The following is an 18,877-nucleotide window of genomic DNA, read 5'->3' on the forward strand; positions in this document are numbered from 1 at the left end:
GTCTAAAACACTTTGGTAAGCAAGAGTGTGGGCGGGGAACAAAAGCACAGTATTTCCTGGAAGCTGTACCATGATTCAGGATCCTAAACCAGCCCGGCATGGCGGCACACACCTGTGATCCCAGCACTGGAAGCTGAGCAGGAGGATCACCATGAGGCCAGCCAGTCTCAAAAAACCCGAGATTACTAATCCCTAAACTATTGTTTCAGACAATGTTCCCCTTCCTTCTCTTTCCCAGAGCCTCGGTTTCTAGAATCCCCATCGCTATTTTATTGTATTAACTCTCGTAGACACACTGTCCTTGAACTGATGACGTAACCGAGGCTGATCTGCAAATTCCAGCAACCCTCCTGCCTCAGCCTCCCGGGGCCTGAGATGACAGGCGTGTGCACCACACCCAGCAAGAGTCCCCGTCCTTGTGGGCGCCACCGCCCAAGAGTCAGGCTTCTCAGAGTGGACAAAGGCGCCCCCTCCCCTCTGCAGGACCCCAAACCACCCCCTCGCTCGTCATAGGAGAACAGGCCTCGGAGCACCAGACACCATCTCCGGGAAGTGGGCTTTGCATATCTCGGGCTGCGCCTCGCCCTCAGAATATTCACCTTCTCTTCCCCAAGTATCTGGTCCCCACTCAGCCCCCAGTAGGTTCCGGGGAAGGACTGCTTGTGACAGAGTTTCTTCCCTCAGGCTGGTTTAGAAAAGATTCTCGCCGGAAGAACGCAGGCGGCCTGGAATACACCTTATCTTTACCATGATTTTCTATCATCGGATCAACCACTGTCCATTTGCATTCAAGGAGCACAAAACCCACAGCTTCCTCATCAGGGATTTTGCTAATCACAGCCGGAAAGCATGTAGAGACTTGTCTGTCCCTCCAAACCGGAGGACGGCGGGGCAGCCACTTCTATGACATGTGGGCAGCCCGGGTGTCACAGACCGCAGGGAGGTGCCCCAAAGTGTGCAGGGGAAGCCGGGCATGGCAGGGCACCGCTGAGATACCAGCACGCAGGAGGCCGAGGCAAGAGGATACCTTGAGTTCAAGGGCAGTCTGGGCTCCACAGTGAGTTCAAAGTGAACTCTCAGGGAGCCTCCTGCCTCAGCCTCCCGGAGCCCGGCTTTCCAAAACTCCTTTTCAGACCACTTCAGGGTAGGAGTGGGACATTCACCATCACCTTTGCCTGGCCACTGCCCACAGTAAAAACACTCTTGTGTGACCTCAAGTGACCCCGAAGGGGTTCCCAGGCTGGGCCACCCTGTCACCCAGGTCACCCTGAGTTTCCTTACCCCACACTCTCACTGCTGTGAGCCAAGCTGTCACCATCCTGGCCTGGTCTCCAGAAGTCCGGAGTCAGGGGCTCTGGCTTCTCCCTCTCTAACCCCATCCTGGCTGCACCCTGGGGTGCTCTGTCACTGAGTGCCAGCCACGGTCCTTTAGTTTTGATTTGATTTTGATTTGTTTCATTTTGTTTTATTGAGACAGAGTTTCACCATGTGGTCCAGGCTGGCCTTTGAACTCACAGCAATCCTCCTGCCTCAGCCTCCCGAGCACTGGGCACTGGGATGACAGGTGTGTGCCACCTGGCTCTCTCGAGGGAGGCTGCCAGTTCTCGTGACTCTAAGTCACACTGCCAGTGACATCCTCAGAGAGGCAAAGGGGCACAGCAGGAGGCAGGTTTCCTACCATCACAGATTACAGAGTGGATTCCTGCCCGCACCAGTGCGGTGCCTTCTCCTCCAGTGGGGCAGGCTCCCCGTGCACGCAGCAAAATAAGCAGCCCACGCTGCCACCTCTGAGGGGAGGTTGTTTATTTTTATCACATTTTCAGCCTTGAGAGCCTGGCTCCATGTCCACACCAGCACCCTGGTGCTGTGAGCACCTTAACAGGTACCAAAAGGAGCCCGGGTCACCCGGGGCCCTGGGGAGGGGCGGCCTCAGCTGGGACCAGCAGGCCCAGGCTGCTTTTTTTCTTTTCTTTCTTTCTTTTTTTTTTTTTTTTTTTTTTTTTTTTTTTTGAGACAGGGTTTTGCTGTGTAGTTCAGGCTGGCCTTTCTCATGGTGATCCTCCTGCCTCAGCCTCCCAAGTGCTGGGATCAAGCAGGCCGGCCACCTGGCCTGGACCTAGAAGCTGGTCGGTCACCATGATACCAGCCCAGGCTGTGAGCCAGGGAGCCCCAACAAGCGGGTCGGCCTCTGACCCCACTCTTGGTAAAAGCCCCAGACACCACCAGATCTTCCAGACACTGAGCTCAGAGTCTCTTCGAGGAGGGGAAAGGCTGGAGGATCAGAGCTGAGTGGGATGCCTCTCCTCCGGGAATGAGGCACCACTGTCCGGACTCCCACCTGTCCCACTTTCCACTGAACGAATGTGAGGTCCCTTTGTTGACTGACATTTGTTTTGCTTTTTGTTTCAAGACAGGCTTCGTAGCCCAGGCTGACCCCAAACTCAGGGCAACCCTCCTGTCTCAGCCTCCAGAGTGCTGGGACCACTTGCCCAGCAGGAGTGCTTTATTCTTTTGGGTCGGGGTTTGTACTACGGAAGGATCCCTTTCCTCGTGGATGTCAAGCACACACAAAACATATCTGCATTCCTTCTTCACCCAGCCCCTCCCTGCCCTCCATCTCTTGGTCTTCCTCCCTTTCACAGAAGATCCAACTCCCAATCTCCTGCCTACGTGTCTTTTATTTTACTTTTCCTCAAAAAAACTAAAACTAGAAATCCTAGCTGGGCACGATGGCGCAAGGCTGTGATCACAGCACTCCTCACCACAGGAGGCTGAGGCAGGAGGGTTGCTGTAGAATCAAGACCAGCCTGGGCTGCATAGCAAAACCCCATCTCCAAAAGTCAGCAACAGAAGAACAGCCTGAGCTCCCGGCACCTGGAGCAGAAAAGGAGGAAGAGTTGTGCCACAAGCACCGTCCCTGGGCTGCAGCCTGCAAGGCCCACTCGGACTCCGCGGTCCGCCCTCCACACCGGCAGGCTCCTCTCGGTTTGCACTGTGCCGCGGCGCCAGCAGGGCGGCGCTCTCATGGCTGCGCCTGCTTCCAGAGCGCATGCGCAGAGGGCTTGGGGCTGCACCCCAACCGCGAAGGGTGCGTGAGTTTCGAAGTCTCCTGAGGATTGTGACAGCTCCGGCCCCGGCCCCGAGGGCAGGCCAGGTGCCCCAAGGTCACCAACCCCCCGCCCCCAGCGGGGAGTTGGGAGCTCTGTCCCAGCCTGGCTGCTCCTGGTCCTCCCCTAGCCTGGCTGACACAGGCGTCACCTCGCAGCGCCCTGCAGCTCCGAGCAAGGCAGGCCTGAGTCGAGGGGTGCACCATGATGCTAGCTGTTCCGGGGGGCAGCAGCCTCCAGAGTCAGGAGGAAGGAGGCCAAGCCAGGCATGGTAGCGCCCTTGGGAAGCTGAGGCAGGAGGAACTCAAGGTCAGGGCCGGCCTGGACACAAAGGGGGAAGGGGGGGAAGGGAAGGGTCGCAGGCATTCGCCACCGTAGCCGCGTCCCTCTCCCTCTGGGTCCACCCCTCCCACTGGCAAAAGATCAGTCTCCCTCCTCCTGCTGTCCATGAGACAGTTAAACTTGTGGGTCTGGTTTACAGGTGCAGTGATGCATATCTGTAATCCAGCACTCAGGTGGCAGAGGCAGGAGAGTCGCTGTAAGTCTGAGGCCAGCCTCGGCCCCACAGTGAGTTCAAAGCCACTCTGAGCTTCATAGTGAGACCCTGACTCAAAGCCAGCAATTATGGCCTCAAGCTTCATCCATTGTCCTCCAGATGACCAAGGCTCACCCTTATGTATGACAGAGTGGAAATCTGCTGTGTGTAAGTACATTTTCTTTATCCATTTGCCTGTGACGGGCATAGCTTCCAGAGTTACTGGCATGGTGAATTGTGCTGCTACAAACATGGGTGTGCATGCATCGTGGGTGTAATATGGTATCTTTAACTCTTTCTAGAAGATACCTAGAAGAACACCTGGGTCAAATGGAATTTCTACCTCTAGTTTTTGGAGGAATCGCCCTGCTGATTTCCGTAGATCTTGTACCAGTTTACAGTCCCACTGACAATATAGGAGGGGTTCTTTTTCCCTGCAGCCTCAAGGCATTTGCTATCACTTAATTTCTTTTCTTCTTACTTTTTGATTGATTTTTTGAGCCAGGATCTCACTATACAGCTCAAACTGGCCTTGAACTCTGGGCGATCCTCCTGCTTCAGCCCCCTGAGTACTAATATGGCACCACACCTGGCCAGTCATTTAATTTCTTGATGATAGCCGTTCCTTCTGGAACAAAAGGGAGTCTCAGTATTGTATTTCTCTAATGGCCAGAGATGGTGAGCATTTATTCACATATTTATCGCCCACTTGTACTTTTTCTGAGAAGTTGGTTGAATTTTTGGTTGAATTTTTTTTCCCTTTTTGAGATAAAGGTTTCACTATACAGTTCAGGCTGGCCTTAAACTCACTTTGAAGCCCAGGCTGTCCTCAAATGCACAGCAGTTCTCCTGCCTCAGCCTCCTAGTGCTGGGATTACAGGTATGTGCCACCACACCTCCTTTTTTTTTTTCTTTTAGTTGCCTGTTTATTTTATTGGGTCTTTTATTTGGGGGACTCTAATTTTTTAAAATCCATTTTGTGAGTCTAATTTTTTTGAGTTTTTTATTCTAGACATTAGCTCTCTGTCTAAGGAGTACCTAGCAGTTATTTTTCCTGTCTGTGTGTGGTCTCTTCTCCCTGCTGGTGGTTTTCTTGCTATGCAGAAGCTTATTGATTTGATATGATCCCATTTGCTGATTCTAGGTTTTATATTTTATACAACTGAGGTTCTGTTCAGAAAGTCCTCACCTACACCTAGGGCTTCAAGAGTTTCACTTGTTTTATCTACAGATGATTGTTTCTGTTTCAATATACATTTACTAATTTATTTACTTTTTTGAGGCAGAGTCTTAGGACGTAGTTCAGGCTGGCCTTAAACCCATTACATTGGCCTCCAACTCATGGCACCCTCCTGCCTCAGCCTGCTGAGTGCCGGGATTACACTGCGCCTCCATACCCAGCCTGTTTTAGCATGTAGATCTTTGATCCATTTTAAAATATTTTTTAAAATTTTGAAATAGGATCTCACTAATTTGCTAAGTCAAGCAAGGGTGGGCTCAAATGTACAATCTTCCTGCCTCAGCCTTCCAGGGTGCTGGGGTCACAGGCGCAGGCCACCATACCTAGTAAGACATAAACTATTTTACTTTTGGAAGCTGCCCTCAATATCCCAACAAGCGGACGTTTAACACGGAGACGCGGAGATGCGCAGGAGAATGGGAACAGAACCTAAGGCATAACGGGCAGGAGAGCTTGGGGGCTGCAGAAGCTTCAGGCTGCTACCCTGCCCATTATTCCCACAGATGACAGCCCACAGTGGCTGGGATACATGGAAGCCACCGGCCAGGGGCTGGGAAGGTACCTGCCCACCTCCGTGATCTCCCCTCCTGGCCTTCACTGTGGGCAGGGTCCTGGCTTTCTGCTCCCGGCAGGCCGGAGAGCTGTTGAATTCTGTAAGATCTCCAAAGCCGTCCTCCCATGCTGATGTTCATGTGGCCCCGCTTGGCGGCCCACACCTATCATCCCAGCACTCAGGAGGCTGATGCAGGAGGATCGCCAGGAGTTGGAAGCCAGCCTGGTTTGCACAGAGACCATATCTCAAAAAGGAAAGAAAAAGAATTTCCTCTGGGGAAGCCAGGCATCCACCTCCCCACGAGGCTCCAAGGACATGGAAGAGAAGGGAAGGGGAGGCCCCAGGGACACGCTCCACCCTGGCACCGAGGCCCCCACCCGCTTCTGGCTCTGGGTGGCGGCGGGGGACAGAGGAGCCCATTCTGTGCTTAGGATCAAATGCTGCGGGTCAAGTGTGGGCTCCTGACTGCAGCCGTTTGAAGCCAAGGCCCCAGGGCACATTTGTCAAGCTCTCAAAAAATAGAGTGCGGGATCAAAGCAGCAGCACTTCCCGAGGATAAACATTTGTCACCTCTGCACACGTTTGATGTGCCCATCGGCCTCTGTGTTGCCCCTGTGAACGGGTGGCTGGGTCTCTGTGCACACACTCAGGTCCTTCAGATGCCCGGCCAGCATGGGGCAGCCGGGACGGAAGTGGAAGTGGAGGGCTCTGGCATCCGTGGCTAGAGGTGCTGTGTCACCTTATGTTTCCCTAGGTCTCTCTGGGATGACGGGGCCTCCTTGGTAGCATTTTGCAAAGCATTTAAGTCAGTCACCTACTCCAAATGGCACAAGTGGCCAGGCGAGGTGGCACACACTTGTGCCCCAGCACTCAGAAGGCTGAGGCAGGAGCATCTCCAAGAGTTCGAGGCCAGCCTTGGCTCCATAGTGACTTCAAGGCCAGCCTGAATTGCATAGCAAGACCCTGTGTCTGGAAGAGGCCGTGGGTCTGGGCAAGGCCACCATGGTACCACGCCCTGGCTGATGGGCTCCCCAGTGACATGGGCCAGGCTGTAGGCCTCAAGCCCTGCTGCCACCTCTGTGTCCCAACCCCACCTGGCCTTTGCACCCTCCTGAGGTCACAGCGTGGCCTGTGCTCGCTACCTTGCAGAGACCCCTGGAGCATTTTCCACAACAGTGTTCTAAAATTCACTCATCTTCTTAGGGCAGGCACGATACACTAGGGGTTCAGAGCACGTTTTACAAGGTTTTTGGTTTTTTTAAGGGAAGGTCTCACTATGTAGCCCAGGCTGGCCTTGAATATGCAGTAATCATCCTGCCTCAGCCTCCTGAGTGCTGGGATTATAGGCAAACACCACCAAGCCCAGGATTGTGTACATTTTTTTTTTTCAGTACCAGGCACCAAACTACAACCTTGCACTTGCCAGGCAGGCCCAGTGCCACTGAGCAATATCCCGGCCATTGTGTCTATTTTTAAACATCCAGGTCCTTGCCGGTGGGTAGTTGGCAGGACAGCGCAGTGGCCCAGCCCCCGAGCCTTGCCCTTCCGACTCTGCACCTCGACCAGGAGCCCCCACACTGAGGGCGATGGAAGCCCTTCAGTCAGCCTGACCCCAGCCTTGAGAGAGCACTGCTAGGAGACCACATGGCCTGGACGGACCGCGGGGGAGCAGTGGGTCCCCTTTAGAAACATAGCTGGACATTGAACCCAGGGCCTTTGCTACACCCTGAGCTACACTCTTGGCTTCTTTTATTCATTTTTATCATGAGACAGCGTCCCAGTATATTGCCAGGTTAGGCTCGAACTTGTGAACCTCCGGCCTCAGCCTTCCAAAGTACTGGGATTATAGGTGTGCGCCACCGTGCCGGGCTCAGCAGAGTGCGTAGAGAAGCCCCTCTAAGAGTTAGGAAAACCCCAGTGTGGTTCTGGGGAGAAGGTGCCGCTGGAGCTGCCTGGGACAGAAGCGGGAGGGGCGGGACCTGTGCGCAAAGGTGCGCTCCTGTGCAAGGTCCCCTCAGGCCACTCCGATGACGACATGAGCCACGATTGCACAGAGCCCGGCCTGCAGGGGCCTCCGCGTGCATGGCTCTAACGGGGACTGAAGGGCAGCACATGGGGGACGAGGGTTCCTGCCTTAGGCAGCGCTTCTATCCGCTGTGATCGCAGCCCGAAGAATTCGGATGGTGCCACCGGGCCGTGGTGCACCTCTCATCCCAGTCCTGGCGAGGCTGAGGCAGGAGGATCTCCAGGAGCCCCAGGCCAGCCTGAACGCTAGGGACAGACCCCTCAGGGCCCGCACGGCCAGTGAGTGACCTGGAGACACTGCCCCACAGGGCAGTGAGCGTTTCCCACAGACTTTCCTGGGTCTCCTTTCGCAGGAGAAAGACCACAGCGGGCAGCGCTGAGGGGAGCTGCGGCCTTGGCCGCGCCCCGCCCAGGAAGGTGCAGTGTGGGGACCCGGGTGCCCAGGCAGGGTCGGAGCCCTGTGCTGCCCGCTGAGGGCTCCTGGGAGCTCTGGGAAGGGCAGGAGCGGGAGCCCTACAAGGCCGAGGCGGTGCTCATGGTGCCCCAAGGAAGCCTTCCGGCCACTCCCGAGGCACCCAAAAACCCGGCTCAGGAGATCCAGGTGACCCTGGCCGGTGGTGCTTGTTAAGCTGCCCAAGGGACCCAGCGTCCAGCCTGGGGTGCGGCCTACGGGTTGAACATTCCTGATCTAAAATCCAAGAGTCCCCAATGCTCCAGAGCTAGAAACCCTGACTCCACACAACACTGAAAATACTCTATAAACCGGGCTCTGCCAGTAAAACAGGCGAGGTCTGTTTGAACTTCAGTCCACCTCCCAGATACCTCCTTATGCATATGCAAATATACAGACTACCGCATTATGCATATGCAAATATCCCAGATACCGCATTGTACATATGCAAATATCCAAGGTACCTCATTATGCATATGCAAATACCCCCAATCCAAGGCTGGGCCTGCCACTTCAGCAGCACTCCGGAGGGAGGCTGAGGCAGGAGGATGACTGTAACTTCAAAGTTAGCTTCACAACACAGTGAGCTCAAGGCCAACCAGAACTGCATAGCAAGACCCTGTCTCAAAAAGAAAAAAATCTATTGACATAAAGTCATCTTTGGGACACCAAGACTGCAGTGAACAAAACTGCTTTCTGCTCCTGGAGCTGCTCGTGGCCTCCGCCCTCTGTCAGGTGTCCCTGGCCTTTGCCCCTGCTGCCTCCCTGACGCAGAACAATGCTGTCCTGCACCCACCGGCTGGCCAGGCTCGAGTCTCCTTTAGGGCCAACACCAGCCTGCACTATCTGGTCAAGAGGAGCTGGCCACTGGAGGGGCATCCTGCCGTCTGCAACTTCCAGCGAAAGCCTGAATTTGAATGCTTGGTTAGTGTCAGAGAGATGCACAGATTCCTCTTTCTGGTGAGTTTGTTCTTCTGAGGCAAGGTCTCACTGTGCACCTATGCCTGGCCTCAGACTCACAGCAACCCTCCTGCCTCGGCCTCCCGAGTGCTGGGATTACAGGTGTGCACCAGCACACCCAGCATTAAAAAATAATAAATTAATTCTAGAAAGAGAAAACCAGGTCGGCTGCAGAGGGGCAGCAGAAACCAGGTGAGGGGAAGTCCTGGAAGCTCGGGAGGATTACTCCATGGGAAACCCAGCAAGATGGGGTCAGAGGCTCTCAGACAAGATGATCTGCCGCCTGGGGCGAATGCCCTTCCTGCCCCACCTGTCCCAGCTCGAGGGCTCTGTAAGGTAGGGAGGCTCCAGGCTCAACCCTTCCCTTTTCATTTATTACCCGTGAGTTTTAATTTTCAAGCCGGGGGAAATGGAGACTAAAAGGGGCCCGTAGGTTTTGAGCCTGACATGGTGGCACTTGCCAGTAATCCCAGAACCCAGGAGGCTGAGGCAGGAAGATTGCTGTGAATTTGAAGCCAGTCTGGGCTACACAGCAAAGCTCCATCTCAAACAAACAAACAAATGTGAAACCAAATAAGCAGAGTGTGACAAGGCAGGGCCTGGCCCTGGGGTAAGGGCAGTGCCTAGAGGACACACAAGGAGACCCAAGGCTGAGGCGAGGACCCAGGGCTCGAGCCTGGGCGCAGCAAATGGTGCCCCTAGACTACAGCCTCAGTTTCCAGGCGCGGCCAGGACTGGGGCTGAAGTGACTCGGGGTTGTGACCTTGCTGTGGGTGGTGGGTGCCAGAGGGGCCCTCAGGGACCCAGAGGTTTCGCCCAGAATCCGACACCTTGAGCCTCCGAAACTGCCAGGAGTGAGCTCACCCCAAGGGCGGAACCCAGTGTCACCGGAGCCCTCGTCCTGTGCACAGTACAACTGGACGGACGGACGCTTCCAGGGGGCTGCACACAGGAACAGAGGCTGGCATTGTCGCCGGCCAGGGTCAAGGGGACCCTGGCAGTGTAAACAGATCCTCCCGCACCCCGCGGGCCATGCGGGGACATCTAAGGGCAACCTAACAAGGCCACTTTGTATGGCCGCTGGCCCAGGGCCACCTCGCCTTTCTCTCCCAGGAGGGTGGGGCAGGGGGCAGCTACGTTTGGAGAGAGATGGAGCTTTCTGTGACATAGGGGAGGTCTCTCTTCCATCCAGCACCCTGGGATGCTTTCTAGAGCACAGTGGGACACTCCTGCAATCACAGCAGGAGACAGGAGGCTGAGGCAGGAGGATCGCCAGAGTTGGAGGCCAGCCTGAACTTCACGGCAAGACTCTGTCTCAAGAAAGAAACAAAACAGAAAAGGAAGACCGTGGTCTGATCCCCACTGAATGAAGGGAGTGAGACCCCAAGGGGTGGGGAGGCGACCCTGAGCGGATTATACCTTCCTGGCCCCAGCCACACACCGAGACCCTGCACGGGCAGCTGAGCCGGGCTCTGCTGGGAGATAAGCCAGCGCTGGTGATCATATAACCCACTTGCGAAATAAACCCCGTGGGCTGAAATGGGCCAGTTTCTGTGCCAAAGAGGGAGGGGCCTGGTTGGTGCTCAGCAGGGCCCTGTTTCACTTCCTCCTCGCTAGCTGTGTGTCCCTCAGCCAGGGCTGCCCGGCATCTTGCCCACAGGCAGGCCACACCTGTCAGCAGCCAAGCACCGTGCTGAGGGGCTTGAGGGAAGAAAGCTTACTGTTCTTTTTGTGTTTGTTTTGTTCTTTTGTTTTTAAGCAGGGTCTTGCTGTGTAGCAGGCTGGCCTCAAATTCACAGAGACCCTCCTGCCTCAGCCTCCCAGGTGCTGGCATTATGGGTGTGAGCCATCATAGCCGGCTTTTAACAGATTTTTGATCAGTGGTTGCTGAACCCACAGACAAGGAATCCGTAGACACTGGAGGCCAACTGTCCATCATGCCTGGTAATGAAGGAATAGGGAAAAACACTCAAAGGCACTGAAGAGAAGCAGAGGCGAGCCTGGCCCCACCCAGCTCCCCATGGCCGCTGTTGGGAGCCTCCAACCGCAAGGATCTCACGCCCATCGCTCCACCGACCCACGACTGCAGTGTAAACTGCAGAGCCAAGAAACCCACCGCCTGGCCCTGAGTGGTTTACGACCCAAGTGCTTGGTCTCCTGTCCCTCCATCCCCCGGGCCCTGCCACCCACTGTCCCCTGTGTCCAGTTGGCTTCTTTGCTTCCTAGTCGCTGTCCAAAACCAGAGCCCCCACACTCCCCTGGATTGCACAGGGCTGGAGCTAGAGGATGAGCTCGTGCAGAGTCACCGGGGACGCGTTGTGACTCTGTCCTGGCCACCCTCCTCCACGCCTTTCCAGGGCTCTGCTGGGGCTCAGGCTGAGATTTACGGTTGTTTGTCCTGGACTCTTTCGATATTTTTTTCTCGCCTTGAAGATGAAAGGGCTACCATCCTCACACGTCCAGACCTCCTGGGCTTTGTAACAGGGGCTTCTGCGTTGTCCCTTTTATTTATCTGAGAATTAACTTCTGAGGCTGAGCGCAGCTCCCTGACCTGAAACAGAGGAGTCAGAGCAGATGATCAATGCCTTTCTGCAGAGCTTCGTGTCTGCTTCCACGGGTCTTCCCGCCTCTACAGATAGCGGCTGAGCCCTCAAAGCCAAGGAAAAGGCTTTGAGTCCCTACAGCGAAAGCGTCACCCGCTTTCTTTCTGTGTTTTGTCTACAGAGCCCAGCCCAGTGCCTGGTGTATAGTAGATATTCACTGTTTTAGTTTTTGTTTTCTTGCCTTTTTTGAGACAAGGCCTTGCTATGCAGCTCAGTCTGGCCTTGAGCTCACTTGGTAGCCCAGGCTGGTTTTGAACTTGCAACGATCTGCCTGCCTCAGCCTCCCACGTGCTGGCTATTCAGTACTGCGTTCTGTTTTGTATTGTGTTGTATCTTGAGACTGTCTTGCTGTGGAGTCCAGGCTGGCCTTAAATGAACCATGAACTGTCTACCTCGGCCTCCTGAGTGCCTGGAATTACAGGTGTTTGCCATGAAGTCCGGCTGAAAATATTTTTGAAAAAACTAGATTTCTATTAAACACATACAGACCTTTATTTCTGGTCACTATTCCCCAAGTGATGCAACCTATAGCTAGCTACACAGTACTCACACGGTACTGGGTTTTATGCATAGAGATGACGCAGCCAGAGGGTTGCACAGGTCCTGCACAAGCAGTGTACTGTGTCATGTAAGGGACCTCACGGCTCAGACATGCCTGCAGTGGGGTCCCGTGCTGAGTCTTTGGTGACACTGAGGCCACCAGCATGCTGACAGGACGGACCTTGGCGGATGAGCATAAGGGTGCATTTGTTTTATGCATGAAGGGATATTTAAACACCTTTTAAAAATTAACTAATGTTGGTACTCACCTGAATCCCAGCACTTGGAGGCTGAGGCAGGAGAATTGCTCTGAGTTTGAGGCCAGCCTGGGCTACCTAGTAACACTCTGTCTCAAAAACAAACAAAAGCTAAAGAAGAGACAAAACCAAAAAACACAAAGTAGGGCTTTTATCCAAAGTCTTTGAAGGTGGGAAGCTCACATGGTCCCCGCTCTCCTTTTGACTTCCTCACGTACCTTCTAGAATGTTCCATGCTGGGAGCTTTCTTATTTCTTTGGTCCTCAAAAAAAAAAAAAAAAAAAAAAAAAAAGCTTTCAGAAATGCTGGCATCGATCATCATTACATTGTCACCGCGGAGGATTTGTGAAAGCCCTAAGTGAGCACACCAAGCTCTGTGCTGGCTCTGGATGGGTGACGGAAACTTTCAAACGGTCCTAACGGACAGGATGATCCGCACTGACCCAGGAGGAGAGCCTGGTTAGTATGGTAAGGATGAGATTTTCTAACCACACAATAATTATACATTAGCCAGGGGATGTAGCTCAGCTGCATCCTCCTGCCTGGCAGGCACAAGGTCCTGAGTTCGACTGCCAGTACACCCCCCCTCCAAAAATAATAATTATTATTATATGTTCACATCTTCTGCGGGGGAAGGTTGGTTTGGTTTTGTTTTTTTGAGACAAGGACTTGCTGTATAGCACAGGCTGGCCTTGAATTTGCAGCAATCTTCCTGTCTCAGCCTCCCAAGTGCTGGGCTCCTGGGGTAGAGAACACCCTACTCCAAACCTCTCTGAGGCCAGACTCTGCAGATCTGATCCCAGGTGGCCCCGAAAGGTCAGACCCTCACTCGGCACCCACCCAGAACCCAGGGGCTTTGCTCTTGGACCTTTGACACTGCTTATCAAAGTGGCACTCAAGCCAAGCAGGGTGGTGCACACCTGTAATCCCAGCAACACTCTGGGAGACTGAGGCAGGAGGGCTGCAAGTTCCAGCCCAGCCTGGGCAGTGCAGCAGGTCAGTGTGAGCCTGTCTCAAACATAAAAAATACAACAGGGCTGGGACTGCAGCTCAGCACGAAGCCGCTGGGCGCAGTCCATGTTATCCGGGAAACAGAAAGCAGCATGGGGGGGGGGGCCTGTGTCCTAACTCAGTGTTCCTGCTTCTCAGCTGGGTACAGTCAGAAATTAACACAGGGAAGAGGATTGGCGGGGGGCAAGGCCAGTGTTGGGGCTCCTTCTCCCCCTCACTGTTTCTTCTGGACACAGGCAGAACTGAGCAGCACGGGGTGGGGGGTGCAGAACTACGGCGTTGAACCACAGTGTTAATGAGTGTGTTGGCAGTGGAAAGGGTCTGTCTGTCTGTCTGTCTGTCTGTTTTTTGGAGGAAAATCACAGAGCAGCTTAATGTGTGACCGAGGGGACCACTTCCATCCTGCCCTTCCAGTTTCCCATCCCCAGCCAACCTCTGGGCTCAGTGAAGGTTGGAAATCATCTTAATCATTTCACTGATTTTTATTTTATTTTATTGCCTCCGGGGCTGGGAATCAAACCCAGGGCCGAGTGCACGCCAGGCAAGCTCTGTGCTCCTGAGTGCCGCTCCAGACAGCAAAATCATTTAATCTTTGCAAAAGAGGAGTCGCTTCCCTCTTTCTTTTTTGAGGATTTCCTTACATTTTATTTTTAATTATCATTTCAAATAATATGACATCAAGTCTTGCTGTGTAGTCCAGGCTACCCTGGAACTCAGGGGGAGCCTCCTGCCTCAGCCTCTCGTGTGCTGGGATTACAGACCACCACTCTGGCTGTGGCTGAGGAAATCTGTAGTTAGCAAAACACCCAGGAAACGTAGTAAGGCTTCTTGCTGGTCTTTGTGTGCTGGGCTGAGCCTGGGCCTGGGGTGGGAGGCGAACTCTGTCCCCCAGAGTTGCAGCCCAGGAGGGCCCTTCTGCAATCCACCTTCCTGGAGACCCTGGGAGCTGCAGGCCCCCCTCCTAGAAACTGAATTCTCCCCAGCCCCTGACCTGCTGCCCAGGATGCCAGACACAAACACATACCTGGGAGGACAAACAGTGACCCACCCGAGGCGCGGGTCGTGCAGGAAAGGAAAGGGACAGAGCTCTCAATTGCCACCGCTGGCCTCGCCTTTTTATGGTGTCTGCTGAGAAGGGTGTGGAGGAGGAAGACACAGGCAGGTCTGGGCTTCAGGTTACCCTGAACTCCTGTAGCCCGGGCAATGTGGTAACTGACTTCATTTTAGTGATTTTTTTTTTTTTTTTTTTTTTTTTGTGGGGAGCACAGGTTTCACTACGTAGCCCAGGCTGGCCTTGAACTTGTGGTGATCCTCCTGCCTCAGCCTCTGAAGTGCTGGGATGACAGGCTTGTACCAAACCTGACTCTAAATTAGAGGTGACCATTTAGAAGCAATTTTCCGAGCGTGCTGCAGTTGCTAAAAACTGGGAAACAGCCAGGTTAGGGAGCTGAGAGCCTTGAGCAAAGGACCCTAAACTGAAAATCGCCCAAAGCATTTTACGTTCTCCAGCTGAAAGGGCTCTGCTCCTACTGGAAACTCCACAAAGCCACGCTGCTGCGTGCAAAAGGGTGTGTGCACCAGGGCTGCGAGGTCACTGATTCTGTCTTTGCAGTCACTCTGAAACCCCACCTCTCCGAGACAGGAATTCAAAGGAGTCGTGTACCCGTCTCAACTCTCCACAGTGAAAGCGACCATTGTGGACTGCAAATGTGCACTGATAAAAATAAAGTCAGACATGGTAGTGTACCCGTCTAATCCCAGCCCTCAGGAGGCTGAGGCAGGAGGATCACCATGAGTTCCAGCCCGGCCTGGGCTACACAGTGAGTTCAAGCCCAGCCTGCACTACAAAGCAAGACCCTGTCTCACAAAACAAACCTACAAAGTAAACAATGCACTGAGAGATAGAAATATGCACACACACACACACACACACACCCTTCAAACTGTTCTCCACACCGCCCCTCCATCACAGGGCACAGGGACTGCAGGACACACAGGCTAGGCGCTGGGCCTCAGTGGGTGGTGGGAATCCAAGCGAGGTGGGGGGTGCAGCTTCCGGGCTGCCTCCTCTTGTCCCAGGACCTCAGGCCTCCCTGGCCGCCTCTGCGCCTCTGCCTCTGCGGGGCACAGCCCTGGGCTCCGAGGGCCTGTGATGTGGTGCCCTCCCGACACGCCCCGAGATAGGGAGCAGGACAGGCTCAGAGGGAGGATTCTGGTGTTTACAGAGACTGGCAGTGGGTGGCCGGCCTCCCGAGCATCTGACGGAGGCCAGGGGAGTGCTGGGGGCTGCCAGCACCCATTCAGGAAGGACACGGGGTTTTGAGGAAAATCCCAAACATATTTTCCAAGGGGTCTGGTTCACTTTTTCTAAGTTGCACGAAACCCACCATGAATGCCATGTAGATTTCAGACTTTACCTTTCTGAGGCTTAGAGCAAATCAGAGGATTCTACAATGACTACAAAGGCCTTTTAACAAAGGTTTTGATCTTTGGAGCTATTCTTTTCTTCTACAAAGAAAAAAAAAAAGCCAACATGTTTTCCAAATGAATGAAAGACTCAGATACTAAAAGAGAGTTAAACGAGCAATCTACTAAAAGAAGCTTTATTTCCAGAGTTGACAACACTTTTGAGAGGACGGGGATGAGAGTGGGGTAGGGGACAGGATCTCACTGTGTAGCTCAGACTGGCCTGGAACTCAGCATCCTCCGGCCTCAGCCTCCTGAGTGCTCGGATGACAGGCCTGCACCACCATGCTAGGAGCGTGGGGCAAAGTTCACAAGCACTAGAATATCACACACCTTTTTAAACTTTCCAAGCTTTGAGAAAAACAGCACACAAAATACGCGATCCCGACCCCCAGCCCAAGCAGAGCCTGCTTGGCTCTCCTGCCACACACCGTCCCTCCGAGCCAGCCCAGAGCTGGCTTTCCTGCAACAGGACTCATCTTTCTCATCATCGATCTAATGGCTTACAGAGGACCGAGACCCCAGGAGGTCACCCGAATGCCCAGCCAAGCCCCACAGTCATCCGGGTGATGCGCACGGCTTCTGCTTCTTCGCCAGGACAGCCGGCCAGATGCGTGTACGCAGTTCCAAGGCGCCCTCTCACCGGGTTCGTGTTGTCTCAGCCTGGGGCGCTATCAAGGCGGCAGTTTACTGAGGGAGGAGGACCTGGCCCACTTCTGCTGCATCTCTGTGCTGACCAGAGCGGCCCATGAGAGCAGACATCTAACAAGATCTACTGCTAATTACCTAAAGATTGGTCACCCCTCTGCAATAAAACCTTTATGATGATGATCCTCTTCCTCCATGAGGCTCTGTGGCCCTCTGGGTCTGATCAAATCAACAGGTAAAAACAAAAATGAAGGGAAACTTGGTCGTGGTGGCACATGTTTGGAATCCCAGTACTCGGGAGGCTGAGGCAGGAGGATTCCTACCAGGTCAGCCTGGGCTATCTCATGAGACCCTGTCTCAAAAACAAAGAGAACAGAAAACAGAAAAAGTCAGCCCTGGTCTCCTGGAAGACCTGCCCACCCTGCTCCCCTCCCGCGTTGGGTGGGGACTCCGCCTGCCACGGCCTCTCCCTAGGCCCTCACTCAGGGCTCCTCACCTGGCCCTGCCAGGCCCTTGCCCCCCACCCCCAGCAAAGACACCACTGGTTTCTTCCCTTCCCGCGCTGTCTGCTGTGGGGGAACTGTTTTAATTTATGATTCTCAGCCAGCAGGTTGTTAGCCTGCTGTGTTTGCAAATGGTGGATGATTAAACTCCCAGCCAGGTGTAAATGCAACCTTTGTCATCTGGAGGCTGGGAGCAGGCCTGGCAGGGCTGTCCCTCCCATCCCTCCAGCCCAGCCCTGTGTCCTCACAAACACTGGGCGGCCACACAAACCCTGACAGACCCTAACCCGGGGCACGGGGAGCCAGAAAGCCAGTCAGGGTCTCTCTCTCTCCAGGTAAATAATACCTGGAGACCTCCCCAGGTCACTGGCTGGGCCTTTGCCCTGGAAGCAGAGGCACACTTGCATGGAGGCTTTCCTGCTTCCTGGGCCGCTGGAGTCACCAGAGCCCTCAGCCAGGCTCGCCTGCTCCGTGCTGCTCCTGGGTTCAGCCTGAGGGCTACGCAGCCAGGTAGAGGTCAGAACAGCAGTGGCCTTAGGTGCTATTTATTTATTTATGGTTGACTTTTGAGACAGGGTCTTGCTAGGCTGTTCAGGCTGGCCTTGAACTCTCTGTAGAGCCCAGGCTGGTTCTGCTCATAGCAGTGATCCTCCCGCCTTAGCCTCCCAAGTTCCTGGATCTCAGGTTTCTGTGTGTGTCACTCCCAGCTGAGTCACCTCTGAGAGGGTCTGGGTCTGCAGGCCAGAATAGGGTCACTCCTCAGGGCCCTGGAAAACCCCTAGAGGGAAGGCCCAGCTCCCACCTAGGCCAAGCAAACAGTGCCACTCGCCTGGGCTGCCGCTGCTCCTGCCTGCCCCTCCAGGTGAGCTCAAGGCAGCCAAACCTGTTCCTCGTGGCTTTCCATTATCAAAGTCCTTGATTGCCAAAGCTCCCTGGCTCTGGGTGGCTCTCGTGGAATTCAGTGCAATTGGAAGAGGGACATAAAAGTCTCTCCCAGTGCCCGATGTGGGCTGTAAATTAATGTTTGTGGAAGATGGAATGACTAAGTCCATAAATCAGGCAGCTTTACCGGGATCTCAGGGGTCAACCCTGAGTGACCTGGGCTGAGATCACCCCCAAGGCACAGCAGCATGGGGAACAAAAGTAACCACCCGTGGGATCACTTGTAAACAGCTGTAAGTGCTGTTTGGAAAAGCATTCAGGCTGAGAGCAGTAAACAGCCCAGGGACCCAGAGGGAAACAGAGACAGTGAGGGAGAGAGGGAGAGAGACCGAGAGGGGGCACACACAACAGCCAGATCCTGCCGGCACCGGCTGGCAACCCCAAGGTGGGGACACCAGCACTCACTCGGAGGACATTTCCGTGGCAGGAGAGGCCCCTAAATGGATTTGGGGCACCACACAGATGAAGCAGAGAGACAGAGTGTGACCCCAGCATGGGCACGGGAAGGGGCGCAGCATTTCCTTCAGGATGCAGGAAGCAGCAGGTGCTGTCCCCCCCCCCCTCGGCAGCCTCGGGGGAGGCCCTGGACGCTGAGCCTGCGGCCACGGAGCCCCTCTGTACAGTGCCGGGGGATTCGGGTGTGATCCACACAAGCTCCTGAGGGTTACATCGTCGCTAAGTCACTTCGGACGCCACCTGGGAGGGACACAAGCGCTGGCTGGTGACCCCACTGTTTAGTATGAGCAGGAAGAAAGGCTAGACGTGCACACTGTGGAGGTCGTTTCCCCTGGTTTTCTTTTTGTGGCGATTGGTGTCCTTTGGTTTGGGTTTTGAGACAGGGTCTCCCTATGTAGTTCAGGCTGGGTTGGAACTCTCAGTGATCCTCCTGTCTCAGCCTCCTGAGTGCTGAGATCACAGGTGTGTGCCGTCACCCCTGGCCCCAAGTCTTTTGGATCCGAAGTTGTTTGGCCCCATGGAGGCCGAACCCAAGGACCCATTGCGTTTCCTGGGGTGGCAGAACTGCTGGGTCTCAGGA

The 18,877-nt window shown here is 54.4% G+C and overlaps 1 protein-coding gene across 1 annotated transcript; it reads left to right on the forward strand.

The window, feature by feature from the left end:
- Positions 1 to 7,470: 7,470 nt before the first annotated feature.
- LOC134471855 (uncharacterized) lies at positions 7,471 to 16,587 on the forward strand. Its single transcript, XM_063232031.1, has 4 exons — positions 7,471 to 7,513; positions 7,814 to 8,061; positions 8,566 to 8,871; positions 16,258 to 16,587. The coding sequence occupies exons 1-4, from the start codon at positions 7,471 to 7,473 to the stop codon at positions 16,498 to 16,500; spliced, it is 840 nt and encodes a 279-aa protein (XP_063088101.1). The 3' UTR covers positions 16,501 to 16,587.
- Positions 16,588 to 18,877: the final 2,290 nt, after the last annotated feature.

Source organism: Cavia porcellus, unplaced genomic scaffold (assembly GCF_034190915.1).
Source record: "Cavia porcellus strain 051 isolate PalLab524CR breed Dunkin Hartley unplaced genomic scaffold, mCavPor4.1 scaffold_20, whole genome shotgun sequence".
Classification (NCBI taxonomy): Eukaryota; Metazoa; Chordata; class Mammalia; order Rodentia; family Caviidae; genus Cavia; species Cavia porcellus.